Source organism: Mytilus galloprovincialis, chromosome 7, assembly GCF_965363235.1.
Source record: "Mytilus galloprovincialis chromosome 7, xbMytGall1.hap1.1, whole genome shotgun sequence".
NCBI classification, from domain to species: Eukaryota; Metazoa; Mollusca; class Bivalvia; order Mytilida; family Mytilidae; genus Mytilus; species Mytilus galloprovincialis.
Window position 1 is genome coordinate 91,604,270 of NC_134844.1, and position 22,399 is coordinate 91,626,668.

At 33.5% G+C, this 22,399-nt stretch overlaps 1 protein-coding gene across 1 annotated transcript in view; it reads right to left on the bottom strand.

Annotated features, from left to right (window-relative positions):
- LOC143084314 (uncharacterized) overlaps positions 1-11,824 on the bottom strand; it is a 59,650-nt gene extending 47,826 nt beyond the window's left edge. The window contains exons 1-3 of the mRNA XM_076260726.1: positions 11,807-11,824; positions 9,510-9,602; positions 1,966-2,067 (exon numbers count right to left, since the gene is read on the bottom strand). Of these exons, the coding sequence (XP_076116841.1) occupies positions 1,966-2,067; positions 9,510-9,602; positions 11,807-11,824 (213 nt within the window). The remainder of the gene's footprint in view (positions 1-1,965; positions 2,068-9,509; positions 9,603-11,806) is intronic.
- Positions 11,825-22,399: the final 10,575 nt, after the last annotated feature.

Sequence of the window (22,399 nt, forward strand, 5' to 3'; positions counted from 1 at the left end):
AAATAACCTTTATTAAACATTTTAAGAATAGTAACTTCTAACAGTGGCGGATTTACCGGGGGGGCACAGGGGGCACGTGCCCCCCCAGTTCAGGTCAACAATTTTTTTTTCTAACATAATTTTATTGTTACTGAAACTTCTTATCTAGTGCGGAAATTGTCACAGCTTGATTAGACTTCTTAAAGTGGCCTTTAATTAATATCAGCGTCCCCATGCGTGATTTATGACAACTTATCGGTGGGTGTGTAAATATTGACACCTGTGTGTAATGTCTTTATGAAAAAGCTTTTATGTAAAATACATTTACATGTTGATTGGAATAGTGCAAATTTGTATTGGTTTATAATACAATACCGATTAAGATCGATTACCAGGTGAAACTTCTGATCTGTGTATTTGAAGAATAGGTACAAACATTTCCTGTAAATGTACGTTTTTTTCCAAAACTTTGTTTTTGTGAATTTATTCAGCAACAAATTAAACTGTTTATTTTTTGATAACTTAGAAGATATGTTTTTTAAACGGAATGTCATATTTCATTCCCCTCTTATTTTCAAGGGAAATCAACAATTTGTTTTACTCCCCCTCCCCTTTCCCCTAATGCCTTCCCCCGTCCAGGAAAAATTAACTGACATTTAAATAATCATCAATAAAATGCTATTTGATTTTCGTTAAAATTAAGTTTGTAACAGAATCTAGGACTTACACATTTCTCTCAAAGCCGAAGCATGCAGTTATATTGTTTGTATTGTTCTTGTTTCAATTACCATGTACATGTATGAGGCTATGCAAAAGGTCACCATTTATGAAGATATGAAGGTGTTTTGCAGATATTAGAATAATGTGCAAAAAAGTAAGTCTGGAAGTGAGGCCAAAACATATAGATAAAAGAATATAGAGGTGATGAAATATAAAGAAAATAGTGTTTTATTGTTGCATGGTTGTTAAACGTCCAGTGGCAAATATTTGATGCATGTTTAGGTTGAATATAATAAAGATCAATTGGCAGTAAAGTTAAAAAGTAAAAAAAACTTAAAACATATCGAAATACAGAAACGATGATCTGACCCCCTCCCCCCCCCCCCAAAAAAAAGGAGGGTGGGATATGTTTTATTTTCTATTTGTTTTGTTATTTATATCGCGGAAAAGTGATTATTTTTTTTAACAACTTTACTTGAATCGAATGAAAAATGAAAAAAAGATTGTCTTTTGAATAGAAATACATTTTATTAAAAGATAATCAGGATATAATTATATACCCTCCGCAACCGACTCTCGCGTGAGTTACGTTAATTTTATTCAATAGAATGTAAGATTATCTTATTATTTGCTCATTTGATAGAGTAAAAGGTATACATAAATTTTAAAAAGTTAAGAACTGACACGAAGACGAATATAAATACATGTAGGTCACAGTATGATTTCCTATTCAGTGTGTATCGCTCTGAACATGCATGAAATATTTGCCACTGGACGTTAAGCAAGCAACCAAAAATCCATCAACCTATTCAATTTGACTCAATTAGATTTTCAAAATCTTACACACGAATATGTTAAATCTGGATTTATTTTATGAAAGTCTACATTAAAATTCATCACATGTATTTGAAAATGTTTCTTTATCATGTTTATTGTAGCGATAAATCCACAAAACTTCACGTTATTTGTTTCTATAATTAAACTGCAGGACTACAATGAAAGTTTCTTTTACACCTATTATCGATTGATCTTTAAAAAAACAAATTTCTAAATCGGCATCAAAAAACTATAAGACGAATAAAGTTGTGAAGTAAATCATAGACTGTATGTTTATCAAGGAAAATAATGACCTTACACAGGTAATTATTGTATGCCTTGGAACATATATCATTGAAACTTGATATCGTCCGGGTTGATTCTGAAAAAGAATGACCTGACGTTCTGAAAGAAAATAACTCCATATAGGTATATAAAACTGAATATTACCTTTTCTGTTTTCACCCAAGGACTGCATCCTTGATCTAATAACAATTTTGTAACATCAATATGTCCATTCCCAGCAGCATGATGTAAAGCTGTGTATCCAACCTATAACAATATAAAAATATAAACATGTTAACGGTGTGTGATAATAAATCAAGAGAGGTGTCAAAATGTAAGAAATATAACATCAGAGAAGAAAATATCCAATTATAATTGTGTATAAACTGATAAATGGTAGATTAAGATATATAAACTAAATATGTATTTTCTGATTCAGTTCTACAAAACAGGAAAGAATAATAGCAAACCCCATTTAATATAAGTCGAACAAGTATTTGTTGTCCATTTAACATGTCTGATTAACAACATGATTTTATGTTGATTCTGTCATGTCTGTAGAATAATCAAAGTTGAAAAAAAAAAAATATTTCAAGAAACATTGAAACAAGTTATATTTTCTGATTCAGTACGAAGAGACAAGAAAAATGAGACCCAACTATAAATAATTTTGTCAAATATTAGGACTCAATTAAACCCGTCTGATTAACAATGATTCAGTAGAATAATCGAAGTGAAAAAAAACACTTTTTTTCAAGAAACATAAAAACAAGTTATATTTTCTGATTCAGTACGAAGAGACAAAAAAAATAAGACCCCACTTTATATAATTCTGTCAAGTATTTGTTATTTTTAAAAGATGTTTTACATTAGATCTGTAGAATTAACATTATCTGACTAAAGATGTTTTCACAACTTGTTCTCATCAACTTCTCATTAAAATCAGATGTTTACAAAATAATTTTTTGTCAGGAAACAAAATAAAACCTTTACTATCCGATTCAGTTCTGTGTTACGAATAAAATGAGACCCCACTTTATATAATTCTAACAAATATTTGTTGTCCATTAAACCTGTCTGATTAACAACATGATTTTGTGTAGATTCTGTATAAAGTGGTGTTTTGTCAGAGTAAGGTCATTATATCTATCATTACCAAGGTGGATGTGGCCTCTAACTGACTGCCCTGACTGAAGAGGTACATCACTACCTCCAGGTGTCCTCTCTCAGCCGCCAACATTAATGGTGTCCTTCCATACTGTAATATCAACATATAACAGACATCAAAACTTGTGTCATAAACTGGACAATGTTGTGTAATAAATATAAACAAAATATATATCACATGAATCAGTGGTCAAAACTGAATAAAATGACCAGTCACACTTGTATTTATATTCTACATAAAAAACAAATAAACAACATGTTTTATTGTGAGATGTCAGAACTTCCATCAGAACTGTCAGGTTAAAAAAAAAAACTTTTTTCAAGAAACATAAAAACGAGTTATATTTTCTGATTCAGTACGAAAAGACAAGAAAAATAAGACCCCACTTTATATAATTCTGTCAAGTATTTGTTATTTTTAAAAGATGTTTTACATTAGATCTGTAGAATTAACATTATCTGACTAAAGATGTTAACACAACTTGTTCTCATCAACTTCTCATTAAAATCAGATGTTTACAAAATAATTTTTCGTCAAAAAACAAAATAAAACATTTACTATCTGATTCAGTTCTGTGTTACAAATAAAATGAGACCCCACTTTATATAATTCTGTCAAGTTTTTTTTTTATTATTCAATCTGTCTGATTAACAAAGTTAAAAAAAAATTATTTCAAGAAAAATAAAAACAAATCATATTTTCTGATTCAGATTAATGAAACAGGAAAAATGAGATCCTACTTTATATAATTCTAACAAATATTTGTTGTCCATTAAAACCTGTCTGATTAACAGTATTTTGTGTTGATTCAGAATAATGATCAAAGCTTAAAAAGAATTCTGTGGTATTTCCATGTAAAATGTTTGTGTGGTGTATAATAGTTGCTTCATATCATATGTGCTGTTGTATATAAGGGTAATATTGATGGTGTATTTGTTGTGTTGAGTATAAGTGAAGAACTTCAATAAGCCATGTTTTTACTTTTTGTTAGCGTTGCCTATCTATGTCACTAGTTGGAGTTGATTATAAGAGTGTCAGTGATATGTCACATATTGGGGTTGAGTACTATAAGTTTCATTGGTATGTCACATATTGGTGTTGAGTTTAAGAGTGTGATTGCTACAATTAATGTGCTGTGTCATATGTTTCTGTTATATATAAGGGTGGTATGGTTACATGTTTGTGAGCAGTATAAGAGTGTCATTGCTATGTCACATGTTAGTGTTGAGAATAAGAGTGTTATTGCTATGTCACATATTAGTGTTGAGTACAAGAGTGTCAGTGATATGTCACATGTTGATGCTGAGTAAAAGAGTGTCATTGCTATGTCACATATTAGTGTTGAGTATAAGAGTGTCAGTGATATGTCACATGTTGGTGCTGAGTAAAAGAGTGTCATTGCTAAGTCACATATTAGTGTTGAGTATAAGAGTGTCAGTGATATGTCACATGTTGGTGCTGAGTAAAAGAGTGTTATTGCTAAGTCACATATTAGTGTTGAGTATAAGAGTGTCATTGATATGTCACATGTTGGTGCTGAGTGAAAGAGTGTCATTGCTAAGTCACATATTAGTGTTGAGTATAAGAGTGTCAGTGATATGTCACATGTTGGTGCTGAGTAAAAGAGTGTCATTGCCAAGTCACATATTAGTGTTGAGTATAAGAGTGTCAGTGATATGTCACATGTTGGTGCTGAGTAAAAGAGTGTCATTGCTAAGTCACATATTAGTGTTGAGTATAAGAGTGTCAGTGATATGTCACATGTTGGTGCTGAGTAAAAGAGTGTCATTGCTAAGTCACATATTAGTGTTGAGTATAAGAGTGTCAGTGATATGTCACATGTTATTGTTGAGTATAAGAGTGTTATTGCTAAGTCACATATTAGTGTTGAGTATAAGAGTGTCAGTGATATGTCACATGTTGATGCTGAGTAAAAGAGTGTCATTGCTTAGTCACATATTAGTGTTGAGTATAAAAGTGTCAGTGATATGTCACATGTTAGTGTTGAGAATAAGAGTGTTATTGCTAAGTCACATATTAGTGTTGAGTATAAGAGTGTCAGTGATATGTCACATGTTGATGCTGAGTAAAAGAGTGTTATTGCTAAGTCACATATTAGTGTTGAGTATAAGAGTGTCAGTGATATGTCACATGTTGGTGCTGAGTAAAAGAGTGTCATTGCTAAGTCACATATTAGTGTTGAGTATAAGAGTGTCAGTGATATGTCACATGTTGGTGCTGAGTAAAAGAGTGTCATTGCTAAGTCACATATTAGTGTTGAGTATAAGAGTGTCAGTGATATGTCACATGTTGATGCTGAGTAAAAGAGTGTCATTGCTAAGTCACATATTAGTGTTGAGTATAAGAGTGTCAGTGATATGTCACATGTTGATGCTGAGTAAAAGAGTGTCATTGCTAAGTAACATATTAGTGTTGAGTATAAGAGTGTCATTGCCAAGTCACATATTAGTGTTGAGTATAAGAGTGTCAGTGATATGTCACATGTTGATGCTGAGTAAAAGAGTGTCATTGCTAAGTCACATATTAGTGTTGAGTATAAGAGTGTCAGTGATATGTCACATGTTGGTGCTGAGTAAGAGAGTGTCATTGCTAAGTCACATATTAGTGTTAAGTATAAGAGTGTCAGTGATATGTCACATGTTGGTGCTGAGTAAAATAGTGTCATTGCTAAGTCACATATTAGTGTTGAGTTTAAGAGTGTCAGTGATATCTCACATGTTGGTGCTGAGTAAAAGAGTGTCATTGCTAAGTCACATATTAGTGTTAAGTATAAGAGTGTCAGTGATATGTCACATGTTGGTGTTGAGTATAAGAGTGTTAGTGATATGTCACATGTTCGTGTTGAGTATAAGTGTTAGTGATATGTCAAATGTTGGTGTTAGGGAAAATAGTGTCATAGCTAGGTCAAATGATGATGTTTAGTAAAACAATGTCAATGCTATGCAGATGTTGGTGCTGAGGATAAGCATGTCATGGTTATGTCACATGTTGGTGTTGAGTATAAAATTGTCATGGATATGTCACATGTTGGAGTTTAGTATAAGAGTGTTATTGCTATGTCAGGTTGGTGTTGAGTATAAGAGTGATTTTGTAATTTCACATGTTGGTGTAAGTATGTGATTACTATGTCACATGTTACCAGGTTACCCATGTCATGTTTAGTATAGAAGTGGTAAATATATGTTGTATGCTCATGTCTCACATGTCATGTTCAGTACAGGAGTGGTGAATGAATGTTGTATGATAAGGTATCACATGTCATGTTCAGTACAAAAGTGGTAAATGAATGTTGTATCATCAGGTTTTACATGTCATGTTCAGTACAAGACTGGTGAATGAATGTTGTATGATCAGGTGTCACATGTCATGTTCAGTACAGGACTGGTAACTGAATGCTGTATGATCAGATGTCATAATTCATGTTCAGTACAGGAGTGGTGAATGAATGTTGTATGATCAGGTTACACATATGCATGTCATGTTCAGTACAGGAGTGGTAAATGAATGTTGTACATTGTTGTGTCACATGTCATGTTCAGTAGAGGAGTGGTGGATGAATGTCGTATGATCAGGTGTCACATGTCATGCTCAGTACAGAAATGGTAAATGAATGTTGTATGATAAGGTGTCACATATCATGTTCAGTATAGGAGTGGTGGATGAATGTTGTATGATCAGGTGTCATATGTCATGTTCAGTACAGGAGTGGTAAAAGAATGTTGTATGATCAGGTGTCGCATATCATGTTCAGAAGAGGAGTGGTGGATGAATGTTGCATGATCAGGTGTCACATGTCATGTTCAGTACAGTAGTGGTGGATGAATGTTGTATGATCAGGTGTCACATGTCATGTTCAGTACAGTAGTGGTGGATGAATGTTGTATGATCAGGTGTCTCATGTCATGTGTAGTACAGGAGTGGTGAATGAATGTTGTATGATCAGGTGTCGCATGTCGTGTTCAGTATAGGAGTGGTAAATGAATATTGTATGATCAGGTGTCACATGTCATGTTCAGTACAGGAGGGGTTAATGAATGTTTTGATCAGGTGTCACATGTCATGTTCAGTAGAGGAGTGGTAACAACTGTTGTATGATCAGGTGTCTCATGTCATGTTCAGTACAGGAGTGGTGAATGAATGTTGTTTGATCAGGTGTCACATGTCATGTTCAGTACAGGAGTGGTTAATGAATGTTGTATGATGTGGTGTCACATGTCATGTTCAGTACAGGAGTGGTAAATGAATATTGTATGATCAGGTGTCACATGTCATGTTCAGTACAGGAGTGGTTAATGAATGTTGTATGATGTGGTGTCACATGTCATGTTCAGTACAGGAGTGGTAAATGAATATTGTATGATCAGGTGTCACATGTCATGTTCAGTACAGGAGTGGTTAATGAATGTTGTATGATGTGGTGTCACATGTCATGTTCAGTGCAGGAGTGGTGGATGAATGTTGTATGATCAGGTGTCTCATGTCATATGTAGGACAGGAGTGGTGAATGAATGGTGTATGATCAGGTGTCACATGTCATGTTCAGTACAGGAGTGGTTAATGAATGTTGTATGGTGTGGTGTCACATGTCATGTTCAGTACAGGAGTGGTAACGAATGTTGTATGATCAGGTGTCGCATGTCATGTTTAGTACAGGAGTGGTCAATGAATGTTGTATGATCAGGTGTCACATGTCATGTTCAGTACAGAAGAAGTAAATGAATTTTGTACAATGTGGTTTCACATGTCATGTTCAGTAGAGGAGTGGTGGATGAATGTTGTATGATCAAGTGTCACATATCATGCTCTGTACAGGACTGGTAACGAATGTTGTATGATCAGGTGTTGCATGTCATGTTCAGTACAGGAGTGTTAATTGAATGTTGTATGATCAGGTGTCACATGTCATGTTCAGTAGAGGAGTGGTAACAAATATTGTATGATCAGGTGTCTCATGTCATGTTCAGTACAGGAGGGGTTAATGAATGTTTTGATCAGGTGTCACATGTCATGTTCAGTAGAGGAGTGGTAACAACTGTTGTATGATCAGGTGTCTCATGTCATGTTCAGTACAGGAGTGGTCAATGAATGTTGTATGATCAGGTGTCATGTTCAGTAGAGGAGTGGTGGATGAATGTTGTATGATCAAGTGTCACATATCATGCTCTGTACAGGACTGGTAATGAATGTTGTATGATCAGGTGTTGCATGTCATGTTCAGTACAGGAGTGTTAATTGAATGTTGTATGATCAGGTGTCACATGTCATGTTCAGTAGAGGAGTGGTAACAAATATTGTATGATCAGGTGTCTCATGTCATGTTCAGTACAGGAGTGGTTAATGAATGTTGTATGATGTGGTGTCACATGTCATGTTCAGTATAGGAGTGGTAACAAATGTTGTATGATCAGGTGTCACATGTCATGTTCAGTACAGGAGTGGTTAATGAATGTTGTATGATCAGGTGTCATGTGTCATGTTCAGTAGAGGAGTGGTAAATGAATGTTGTATGATCAGGTGTCACATGTCATGTTCAGTACAGGAGTGGTAGTGAATGTTGTATGATCAGGTGCCACATGTTATGTTTAATACAGAATTGGTAAATGATTGTTGTATGATCCTGTGTCATGTCTTGTGTCATGATGATGCAAGATGTATGTAAAACCAAAGGAATTTTTTAATAGAATACCATGAAAGTGTATGTTAAGTGTCTTAAAGTATAATAAAATAAATCACAATATTTCAGTTGTCTGCAGTTAAGAGGTTTTAGACAGCAACCCTTTGACATACAAACTAGAGTGGTATTCATCAGTGAAATGAATAAATCACAATGTTTCAGTTGTGTATGCTCAAAAATTATTAGACAGCAACCCTTTGACATACAAACTGGAGTGGTATTCGTCAGTGTAATGAAGTCAATCACAATATTTCAATTGTATACGCTTACAAATTATCAGACAGCAACCCTTTGACATACAAACTAGAGTGGTATTCATCAGTGTAATGAAGTAAATCACAATATGTCAGTTGTATACAGTTCATGCAGTTAGGAAGTATCAGACAGCAACCCTTTGACATACAAACTGGAGTGGTATTCATCAGTGTAATGAAGTATTTCAAGTTAGTTTGTTTGTAGCTGTTATTTGTCTTTTCGTCCGGCCATGGCATTCTCTTTCTACTTTGTGTACTTAATGTGTTTTTTCGCTGTTTTATATATATATTTGGGTATAGGTGTTGAATATAGGAGTTGTATACATTAATGTTGCGTACTGATGTTTCTCACTGTTTGTGTTGAATACTGGAGTTGACTATATTGGTGTTGTGAAATATTGTTTTGCACTGTTTTTGTGGAATACAAGAGTTCTATAAACATTTGGGATGTGTAATCATGTTTCTTAATATTTTGAAGACTATTTGCAATAATCAGAAATTAACATTGAATCACTGAACACTAACAAGAGCAATGTTTAACTGATTCATATTGTGTGTACTATATATAATAAATTCATTCTACTTCACTTACCATATCATCAGTTCTACATTCCAAACTAGCTCCATTCTTTACACATATTTCTACCTCTTTTATATTCCCCTTCCTTGCAGCTGTAAGAAGTTTCTGTAAGTAAAACAAAGTTTTAACATTTTCCTCTAGAACATACAAATGTATCATAAATATAATAATTGAATTTAATAGCTACATGTTTACAGTTTCCATAGCTTATATCAAATACAGTGATTACCAAACCGAAGTAAGATTGTTGTCTATAATTTTTTTTAGAAAAGACTTTATAGACAACTGTAGTATGCATCAGTTTTTGCTGGGGTTTGTATTGCTTGATCTTTAGTTTTTTATGTAATACTTTGAAGATTGTTGTTTGAATTGTTTTTGTTTCTCATTTTTTCCACATGGCGTTGTCAGTTTCTCTTCAACTTACATTGTAAAAGAGTTGTGAATGTCCTGTGATATCTTACATCTCTTTTTTTGTTCCCTGGAATTTTGTATATTGAAATTCTTCTCACTGTAATGATATTGATTTTTTCCTATTCTCCTTCTTACAAAACTACACACCTGTATCTTTCTGTACAGTTTATTGACAACATAGGTCACATGACACTGACTGACTATGAGAATACTACATGCCTGTATCTTTCTGTAGTTTATTGACAACATAGGTCACTTGACATAGGTAACATGACACTGACTGACTATGAGAATACTACACGCCTGTATCTTTCTGTACAGTTTTTAGACAACATAGGTCACATGACATAGGTAACATGACACTGACTGACTATGAGAATACTACACGCCTGTATCTTTCTGTACAGTTTTTAGACAACATAGGTCACATGACACATACTGACTATGAGAATACTACACAACTGTATCTTTCTGTACAGTTTATTGACAACATAGGTCACATGGCACTGACAGACTATGAGAATACTACACACCTATATCTTTCTGTACAGTTTATAGACAACATAGGTCACATGACACTGACAGACTATGAGAATACTTCACGCCTGTATCTTTCTGAACAGTTTATTGACAACATTGGTCACATGACACTGACTGACTATGAGAACACTACACACCTGTATCTTTCTGTAAAGTTTATAGACAACATAGGTCACATGACACTGACTGACTATGAGAATACTACACACCTGTATCTTTCTGTACAGTTTTTAGACAACATAGGTCACATGACACTGACATACTATGAGAATACTTCACACCTGTATCTTTCTGTACAGTTTATAGACAACATAGGTCATATGACACTGACTGACTATGAGAATACTACACACCTGTATCTTTCTGTACAGTTTATTGACAACATAGGTCACATGACACTGACAGACTATGAGAATATTACACACCTGTAAGTTTCTGTACAGTTTATAGACAACATAGGTCACATGACACTGACTGATTATGAGAATACTACACACCTGTATCTTTCTGTACAGTTTATTGACAACATAGGTCACATGACACTGACTGACTATGAGAATACTACATGCCTGTATCTTTCTGTACAATTTATAGATAACATAGGTCACATGACACTGACTGACTATGAGAATACTACACACCTGTATCTTTCTGTAGTTTATTGACAACATAGGTCACATGACACTGACTGACTATGAGAATACTACACACCTGTATCTTTCTGTACAGTTTTTAGACAACATAGGTCACATGACACATACTGACTATGAGAATACTACACAACTGTATCTTTCTGTACAGTTTATTGACAACATAGGTCACATGACACATACTGACTATGAGAATACTACACACCTATATCTTTCTGTACAGTTTATAGACAACATAGGTCACATGACACTGACTGACTATGAGAATACTACACACCTGTATCTTTCTGTTCAGTTTATAGACAACATAGGTCACATGACACTGACTGACTATGAGAATACTACACACCTGTATCTTTCTGTACAGTGTATTGACAACATAGGTCACATGACACTGACAGACTATGAGAATACTTCACACCTGTATCTTTCTGTTCAGTTTATAGACAACATAGGTCACATGACACTGACAGACTATGAGAATACTTCACACCTGTATCTTTCTGTACAGTTTATAGACAACATAGGTCACATGACACTGACAGACTATGAGAATATTACACACCTGTATCTTTCTGTACAGTTTTTAGACAACATAGGTCACATGACACATACTGACTATGAGAATACTACACAACTGTATCTTTCTGTACAGTTTATTGACAACATAGGTCACATGACCATTGACTTTTAAGAAGAAAATCTTACCCGATCCCATTTTGCCATTATATCCTACAAAAGAAAAAAGGAAACATTTTATCATGTTTGTACACAGGAGTTGTAATTTGACGAGGAATATTGTAATTGTAATCATGATGTGATATTTAGGTTTTTCTTCGAACTATGATAAGCATGATAAGCATCCAACCTTGTCTTATTACATACAATCATATAACATATATAAAGTTGTATTAGATAATTTTAGAACAAAATCACTTTTTTTTTAAATAGATGATATACTTTCAGATTTTGCATTTATTTTAGTGTCATTGTTAAAACGATCAAGGGCCATAACTCCTGCACAGTATAAGTGAAAATTGGCACTTTCATAATTGAATACAAGTTATTACACAGAAATGTCATCAACAGTTATTTTCAATCAATCAGGACAATAGCCAGTCAGGAATGTAACTCTATAGGGTTATTACAGAAAAATAACATACATTTGTTATTGTGGACTAAACAATCAAAGAACTGTGATAACATATGTATGTTACATGTTTCAAAGGCACAATACACATCATTAGTTTAGTTAAAATGTATACAAGTTCTATTGGTATTACTATTGTCCTTATGTATACTTAACTATAGAAAGATATAACAGTTCATAGTTTGCCAATTTTGCATAGTTCACCTATGTTATTACAGAAAAAATATGCCTGTAATAACTAAAGGTTGTTATCACAGTTTTTCCTATCACTTCAAAGCATTTGCTCAAATGCTCAAACATACATCATGCTTAATTACAATGTATTTTAATTTATTGTAAGAAATAATGACCAGAGCATGTAATGAGGTTCTGCACAAGCTTCCCAGTAATTCCCAAGTGTCTCATATAATAAGATGCATCCCTTTAATAACTGAGCCTTGTTATTACAGTTAAGTTTATCCCTGCAAAGCCTCGTCCCATTGATTTATCATGGTTAATCAAAAATGTATTAATTTAATTAACAAATTAGTTATCAAGGCTATGCATTTAGTTTCTGCGCAAAGTCTCAAGAGTTCCCTAGAACCCATTATAAATTAAAATATTTTACAAATAACAAACATATGTTATTACAGATTTAGAAAATTTAAGAAATAAAGAGTAGTCAACTCATGAAAGTATCTGTAATAACACACGCAAGTTATTTTCTGTAATAACCCTATAGAGTTATATCTCTGACTGATCATGCTGATAGTCCTTAATCAGAAAAATGAAAATGTAAAAGTCTTTGTAACAACCATTTGTCTAAATTTGTTCAGTCAATTTTAGTCTCTGGTGGAGAGTGGTCCCATTGGCAATCATACCACATCTCTTTATTTTTATATTGTTAAAATATCTTCAGTTTCAGCATGTGTTCAGCACAAATCATTAAAAAAAAACTTAAAGTAAAGTAAAGCCCCTGTCTTAACAATGCTAATTATCAATTTTATTAAATACCCAAAGTGAAATCTGTTGGTCCAAGTTCTGCAAATGTCAATAAAGGATTACACATGGGCCTTCGTCAAACTCCAATTTCAACTTCAGCATGCTATGTAAATTCTGTCTTCATGGCCTTAATGCCACTTTATATTGCATACCCCTTCTGCCAACAGTCAATTAGCATGATAAGAAACTGCAAATAAAGTTTTATAAAAAATGTTGAACAAATGCACATATGAAAACCTGTAAACAAAAGTGCACATTCTAATTTGTCTGCTTAACTGATTATCATTGAATTTTATTGTGTTGAAAGCGTAACGTGTAACCAGTAAGTATATCTTATGCAATTAGTTCCAGTCAAGCTATCCATAAACAATATGGCAACACCAAAAAACTATCTATTAATGCTATTTACAATATGAATAAACTAAAATATACACACTGACTCAATACAAAGTAAGAATGAACAATAATATATAAGTAATATACTATCTAACAGCCTGTCCTCCAGATGGGATAGTCTATCACTACAAGACATTGCAGGCTGGTACAGCTTGACCTCCCTGAGTGGGACAATCTGTCACTCAGTACAGACAGTGCCGGATTCTACAGCTTGTTCTCCCTGAGTGGGACAGTCTGTCACTAATAGACAGTGCAGGCTGGTACAGCTTTGGCCAAAAATAAAATATTGTTTGTTTTCCCTCACCCGACCGACCCGGTAAAGTCACTGCGACCCGAAAAATTTTATTGGCCATTATCTGGTCCAGTACTGATTTTGTCTACATTTCCGGTTTATAGCCGCCATTTGTCGAAGTTGTCATGGCTGTATTTAGTCAGTCGGATATGTTTTTCACTCGATTTTACACATTACTTGTTTGTGATTTTCAACATAAAGCTAGTGGTTGAACAATATAGATGAAAACGCAATTACAACAATTTTCAATCGGGTTGGCAGATGTCCCTAAAAAATTTTGTTTGGAAATTTTCCTCCTGAATTTGGGAAAAATGTAGGGATTTTGCCTTTGAAAATTGGTCCAAATACCTAACCCTGTGGAATGGTAGAAAAATCCATGTAAACTGATGTTAAATACTTGTCTCCAGTCTAAAGCCCTACAGGGAGTTCAAAAGCACACGTTAGCACATCCTTACTAAGGTACACATTGTCATGAAAGTTGACATACATATATACTATAGGTGTACAACTTGGATGTGAACACAATACCTGACAAGCATGCAAATTATACATTGACTTACATGCTTAATATGCATGATCGAACCCCTTGATTCAAAACTGTAATTTGCAATTGTACATGTACATACATGTATATTAATATATGCAAACTTCACGCTTCATGTTTTTGTACATATGGACTTAAAATAATATAAAAATACTACGTTGTTTTATACCCCAATCATGTGATAAGAATACTACTTGGTTTTTAACCCCAACCATGTGATAAGAATACTATGCTGTTTTAACCCCAATTCAATCATGTGATAAGAATACTACGTTGTTTTATACCCCAACCATGTGATAAGAATACTACATTGTTTTTAACCCCAATTCAATCATGTGATAAGAATACTGTTGTTTTTAACCCCAATTCAATCATGTGATAAGAATACTACGTTGTTTTTAACCCCAATCATGAGATAAGAATACTACGTTGTTTTATACCCCAATCATGTGATAAGAATACTACGTTGTTTTATACCCCAACCATGTGATAAGAATACTACGTTGTTTTACACCCCAATCATGTGATAAGAATACTACGTTGTTTTATACCCCAATCATGTGACAAGAATACTACGTTGTTTAATACCCCAACCATGTGATAAGAATACTATGTTGTTTTATATCCCAATCATGTGATAAGAATACTACGTTGTTTTATACCCCAATCATGTGATAAGAATACTACGTTGTTTTATACCCCAATCATGTGATAAGAATACTATGTTGTTTTATACCCCAATCATGTGATAAGAATACTACGTTGTTTTATACTCCAATCATGTGAGAAGAATACTACGTTGTTTTATACCCCAATCATGTGAGAAGAATACTACGTTGTTTTATACCCCAATCATGTGATAAGAATACTACGTTGTTGTATACCCCAATCATGTGATAAGAATACTACGTTGTTTTACACCCCAATCATGTGATAAGAATACTACGTTGTTTTATACTCCAATCATATGATAAGAATACTACGTTGTTTTATACTCCAATCATGTGATAAGAATACTACGTTGTTTTACACCCCAATCATGTGATAAGAATACTACGTTGTTTTATACTCCAATCATATGATAAGAATACTACGTTGTTGTATACCCCAATCATGTGATAAGAATACTACGTTGTTTTATACCCCAATCATGTGAGAAGAATACTACGTTGTTTTACACCCCAATCATGTGATAAGAATACTACGTTGTTTTATACTCCAATCATGTGATAAGAATACTACGTTGTTTTACACCCCAATCATGTGATAAGAATACTACGTTGTTTTATACCCCAATCATGTGAGAAGAATACTACGTTGTTTTATACTCCAATCATGTGATAAGAATACTACGTTGTTTTACACCCCAATCATGTGATAAGAATACTACGTTGTTTTACACCCCAATCATGTGATAAGAATACTACGTTGTTTTATACCCAAATCATGTGAGAAGAATACTACGTTGTTTTACACCCCAATCATGTGAGAAGAATACTACGTTGTTTTATACCCCAATCATGTGAGAAGAATACTACGTTGTTTTACACCCCAATCATGTGATAAGAATACTACGTTGTTTTATACTCCAATCATGTGATAAGAATACTACGTTGTTTTATACCCCAATCATGTGATAAGAATACTACGTTGTTTTATACTCCAATCATGTGATAAGAATACTAGGTTGTTTTACACCCCAATCATGTGATAAGAATACTACGTTGTTTTACACCTCAATCATGTGATAAGAATACTACGTTGTTTTATACCCAAATCATGTGTTAAGAATACTTCGTTGTTGTATACCCGAATCATGTGATATTGGTCAATGCAGTCAAATAATGTTGTTGTACAAGTCAGCATGAGGTATCAAAACTACTGAAATTTTATTATGTATCAATATTTTGAATAAAAGGAGGACATGCTGGCACCCTAAATTTATGCGAACAAAAATTTGTTGTTATTGTATTGCAATATTGCTGTCCATTGTATTGTACATTGAATCTAACACAAACATATGGCTGATTTACTATGCATGTATACATGGTATATAGATTAACAAATTAAAGTGCACATATGGTCAGTTTTGGTCAATGCGGTCAAATCATTTTGTTGTTCAAGTCAACATGAGGTATCAAAACTACTGAAATTGGATAATGAAAAACATCCAGGGGATACACCAGAGAGTGAGGAGAACTTGCTTCTTGCAAGACACTTTCCGGGAAAACAATTAGATATATGTCAATTTGGCATTAAAATTAGAAAGATCACAGAGAACATGTGTACTAAGTTAAAAGTTGATTGGACTTCAACTTCATCAAAAACTACCTTAACCAATAATTTAAACCTGAGATCACCCCTAGTTTTTGGTGGGGTTCGTGTTGTTTATAATTCTTTAGTTTTCTATGTTGTGTCATGTGTATTATTGTTTTTCTGTTTGTCTTTTTCATTTTTAGCCATGGCGTTGTCAGTTTGTTTTAGATTTATGAGTTTGACTGTCCCTTTGGTATCTTTCGTCCCTCTTTTAAACCTGAAGCGGGACAGACAGACGGACAAACGAACAGAAGGACAGATGAACGGACGCCCAGACCAGAAAACATAGTGCCCCTCTACTATCTTAGGTGGAATATAAAAAATTGAAACTCCCACAGCATGCAATTCTTTAAAACCTACTATTACTGTGTGTTTATTTATTCGTCATTGTCTAGAGAACACAGGGGAGGGTTGAGTTGTCACACAATATGTTTTACCCCAGCTTAGTTGACTAAGCTACTAGTCCGATGCCCCAGACTCTTATTCAGATTAGTAAGTATTTGCAAAATATTGTTTACACATAAGCACAATGCCGGAATATTGGTCTATGGACTAGTAGTTAGAAAGGATTTTGGGACAGACTATGACCACATCACATTTGGTTTTCTTTTTTCAGATGAAGACATTTGTCAGCCTCTCGATTCCAGTGTCAAGCTATCCAGCAATTCTCTTTATAAAAAGCTATCCAGCAATTCTCTTTATAAAAAGCTATCCTGCAATTCTCTTTATAAAAAGCTATCCAACAATTCTCTTTATAAAAAGCTATCCTGCAATTCTCTTTATAAAAAGCTATCCAACAATTCTCTTTATAAAAAGCTATCCAACAATTCGTCATTCTGCAATTTGGTTTGGAAAACTACTTGAGCGACAATTTTATCTTTTTCAAAATCTTGGTTTTTGCCTTTTTTTGTTAAAAAAAAGTGTTACATAAAAAATGAAAGATTTTTAAATCCCATTAAAAAAATTCTGACGTTGATTTATAGATTTCTAACTCACAATAACGGTTTTGAAACTAGCATTTATAATTTAGCCATTGTCTTGGCAGTTCTTTGTGGCTAGGTATTATAGACTCTGCTTAAATAAATAGCTTTTGAATAGTACTACAACGGGATAGTATCGAATTTCTGGGATGAACATTCTCCAAGGCCGAAATTGTTTGCCTGAAACCTCGAAAAAGGTCAAATTGTATAAAATGCGCATTTGGGATACCCACTTTCCAACCTATTGTCTCGGCCGTTCTTTGTGGCTAGGCATTAAAAACCCTGATTTGATAATATTAAGCTATTGAATAGTACTACAACGGAATAGTAATTAATAGAATTTCGTGGGTCAGCATTTTCAAAGGCCGAAAAATTTCGTCCGAAACATTCTATAAAATATGCATTGGGGTTACCCACTTTTCAACTCATTGTCTCGGCCGTTCTTTATGGCTAGGGATTATAGACTCTGCCTAACAAAATAACTATTTGATAGTACTACAACGCGATAGAAAACAAAATCTGGAGTAGGCATTCGTAAAGGCCAAAACATTTAGTCCGAAACAATGAAAAAAAAAACAAATTATATAAAATACGCATCCCCTAGTTTCTAAGATGTAAATAACTATTTTCCATAAATTGCTTCATAAGAAAAGGGGAGAAACTTAATTATGACCAATCGGTTACTTATTTAATAAAATGCAAACTTGCCGTTTGTAGTAAAACTTCAATGGTAAGTCAATATTGAGATTAAAGAAGTAATGTTCAGATTCCCGAACCCGGAAGGAGAGCCTATTTGAATAGTTTGGTTTTTTTTTTGTGAGGAGTACTTTTATTGTCAAAATTAACTTATTTATACTACTAATAACAATTCATTGAAATTTTGCATGTAGGCAGATCATACTTATTACGATATTTTAGGCGAAAAAAAAATTGGGGTCACCAATGATATGACGTCATCAAAACTTAAAGAATCGCGTTATACCGAAATATAGTAATAGCGCTCTCAATTGCTAAAAAAAGGTAAAATTATTGAAAAACGATGTTTAACTGGAATAACAAGTCAAATGTAACCTGAACCTTATAAACATTTATTTGTCTCTGTTTCCTTATTTTTGAAGGCCAATGAACATTTCCCGCCATTTTTTAATTGCTATTTATAATATAATAATTTGAAAATCTTGAAATAAAAAAAATCTACTAATGTTTTTCCCTGCAATCTTCTGTATTAATTGAAGCTTCAGGGAAGATTTTAAAAGCATAAATAAAAAAGGGGTCACCGATGTTTTAAATCCGCTAAAACGGAAATAATCTTAATATCGAATCTTGGCGAGAACTATAACCTTTACTGTTAACGTTATAGAACGACGTTGCTGGCATTGCAGCATTTCTTGCAACGCTTGGGTTGAATTAAATATTTTCACTTCAAAATATAATATCATGTTTGAACTATTTTTAAGGTATTTTGATTATTCATCGATATTTTTATCAATCTATAGAATCGTTAAACATAGATACAGTAACAGTGTATTATAAAGTATTTGTCAAAGCTGAAGTCATCTCATTTTTTTATTGCATTTGTTGTATGGGGAAAACGAATGTTTGCCTCATGACGTATTATAGAAATAGTTTTCGGCTTCCAGATAAAGAATCTTCTTTCTCGGAAGACCGAGGGTATCCGGGCTGAAAAGTAACACGTTCCTTTTAGACTGCTGGCAGAATAATTTCACTTGCTCGTCCATTCGCACTGGGAAGATAAATCATGAAACGACGTGTTAAAAAATGCCACAAACTCAGCACGTTAAAAAAAAACCACCTATTTTCGGAAGGAATTTAAAATCGGTTAACATTTCCGTAATTACACAACACTTCATAATTTATTCGAACTGTGGAAACCAAATTGTTTTCTGAGTTCTATCATCCGGCACCCATTTTTCATACATCGTTTCATGTTCTTTGTACATAATATGTTCAATGTTCATCGTCTGGGTATTAAAGCTTTGTGTATAACAATTTACGTTAACAACGTCATTACCTCCCATGTAACTGTAGCGTATGCACTTAAAGCTTTATGTACTTCTTATATGTTATTACCGTCCAATTAATCGCTCAACTTTTGTATGTTATGAGAAATACAATGCATCTGATAATTCAGTGTTAATACAGATTGACAATAACATACACATCGACATATTCATGATATTGATATCAGGAACATATAATGTTCCCAGTTGAATTGTGATGAAAAAATCTTTTAATTTGTAATAATCGAATCTAGTTTTTTTTCTTGTTCTGCTACATCTATCCGTGTTTCTGTGGACATGTTGATATATTTTATCTAACTCTAGTTTTTTTATCAGATGACAAATGAGAGTGTGGATAACTTTTGAGGTAGAATAAGAAATTTTAATAAGTTCGAGTTCCAGTTAAATTTTGAGTTAAAGTTTGAGTTTTATTTTGAGTTCGAATATTAATTCGAGTAAGAGTTCTAGTTAAGCTCGAGTTCCACTTAGAAACTTCCGAGTTATACTTGAGATAGAATAAAAATTATGGTAAGAGTTAAAATTTTAAATCCGACGAAATTAAGGGAAAGATTGCAGTTTCTGTTTTCTGTTGGTGCACCTCTTTTTCTTTGAATGTTTATTCTTTATCACATTTATGTTTCAGTATGGTATATATACTTTTTTTTGCCATTACTGATTAATGATAGGTAATTTGAAAATAACTGATTGATTGTGTGTGCCAATTGCAGCACTCTGCTATATCATGTTGGCCATATTTTTTTTAAAGATCCAAGGTATCAAGAGTAAATCAGCTACCTTTGTATTACAATGTAAAAAAATGGTTGTCCTTTTCAATCCGACAATCTTCCTATATCACTGTTTGTTGACAGGCAAGTGATCACATTTAGTGGTCTGAACACGAACCTACATCTGAACTACTAGTTTTTGTTTTGTTTGTTTTCCGTTTTTTTTTCTTTATTGTTGCAAAACGTTCAGTGGCAAATATTACATAAATAACAGCACAGATACATTTTTCTATATGAGTTGAATACTCTTTTACAAGACGGACCTTAATGTGATGGTTACAGTTTAGCACTCTGAAAGACATGTTACTCTACATATATACATGTGTGTGTGTGTGTTAAATATTTCTCTTGTTGGAGACTTGTAAAGCCAAATATACAGTGTGGAATTTTTGTTGTTGTTGTAGGCAGTACGGTCATCATTAGGACCAAAATAACTAGACTTAGTGTTTGATTTTGCCAGATTGCTCTGACGTCTAGCGGCCTTATTTTTTAACTTGCTGGTCGTACAGCCTGGTTCGCTATAATTGACAGTTTGACTGGAGAAATACTACAAAATATGTTTTTTTTTTTTTTTTTTGCCAAAATTATGTAAGCCTGTACATTGCATTAAAGAAAGATTGAGTATAATTTACTATATAATACGGTGCTAAATTTTCTTTGATTTCGATAGCCAGCAACCGATGAAAAATGTTGTATGCTTCTTTTACAGTGATTTTTAATTGGCGTTATTCTTAAATATAGTTTGATATTTCAACAAATATGATTACTCTACGAATCACTCGTGTTTATGTGTTTGTGCTCCACCCCTTCCCCCCCCCCCCCCCCCCCCCTCCAAAAAAAAAAAGAAAAGAGAGAGAGAGAGATGAGTTAGATACCAAAGGAACATTTGGGAAAGGTGGACGACACTTTGATCATTTCTGTCGTCACATGTGAAATACATAACATTTCAAATGGCACTACGCACATTAACGTCCAGTGGCAAGTTAAATGCATATTCAGAACTAGAACATTATGACGTATGAATTTTGACCCTGCTTTGTATAACCCGACAGTCTGAGCCAGACAAATACAAATCTGAAATTAATTTTTTGATGAATTGTTTATATATATGTACATGTCGTATAGAAGACTATAGTAATGACGTTTCGTGTGATATGAGAAAACTGACAGTCGAAACTCATTGTTCTTATTTACATCCCTCTGTTGGACAGAAAACTACGATTCCGGAAGCTGTAAATTTACATGCTGTTACTCTTGGTATATTGTTGGGGTTTTTTTTCGAGAAAATATACGCTGAATTCCACATACCGCATCGCGACGATACGCTGCCAACAGTTGGGTTACACTAATAACAAGACGATTGCCCGGATTGTGACAGGATATTGATCGATCGGATGAGATATAAATAGTCAGAACTTTTTTGTTATTTGATAGATTATTTTAATATTTGGAGACCTCAGAGATACTAGACTATATTTTATGAAAATCTATCAAAAAAAGTAAAAAAAATATTTTTGAGCAAAAAAGTTGACCGGACGGATTTCACACTCACTGATGTACGCTTTACATAATTATATTGAACTGATCGACAAAAAGTGTTAATATCTCTTTTGTTTTACAATATTTTTTCATACACCTAAGAAATATGTGAGAGTAATAGTTATCTTATATGAAAATTTAAACTTTATAGTAAAACAAAATGAGTCCTACAAAAAAAAAGGGTGACCGGACGGATTTCACATTCGCCGAAATACGCGTTGAATATTTAAATGATCGACAAAAAGTGTTAACATCTCTTTTGTTTTACAATATTTTTTCATGAAACCAAGAAATCTG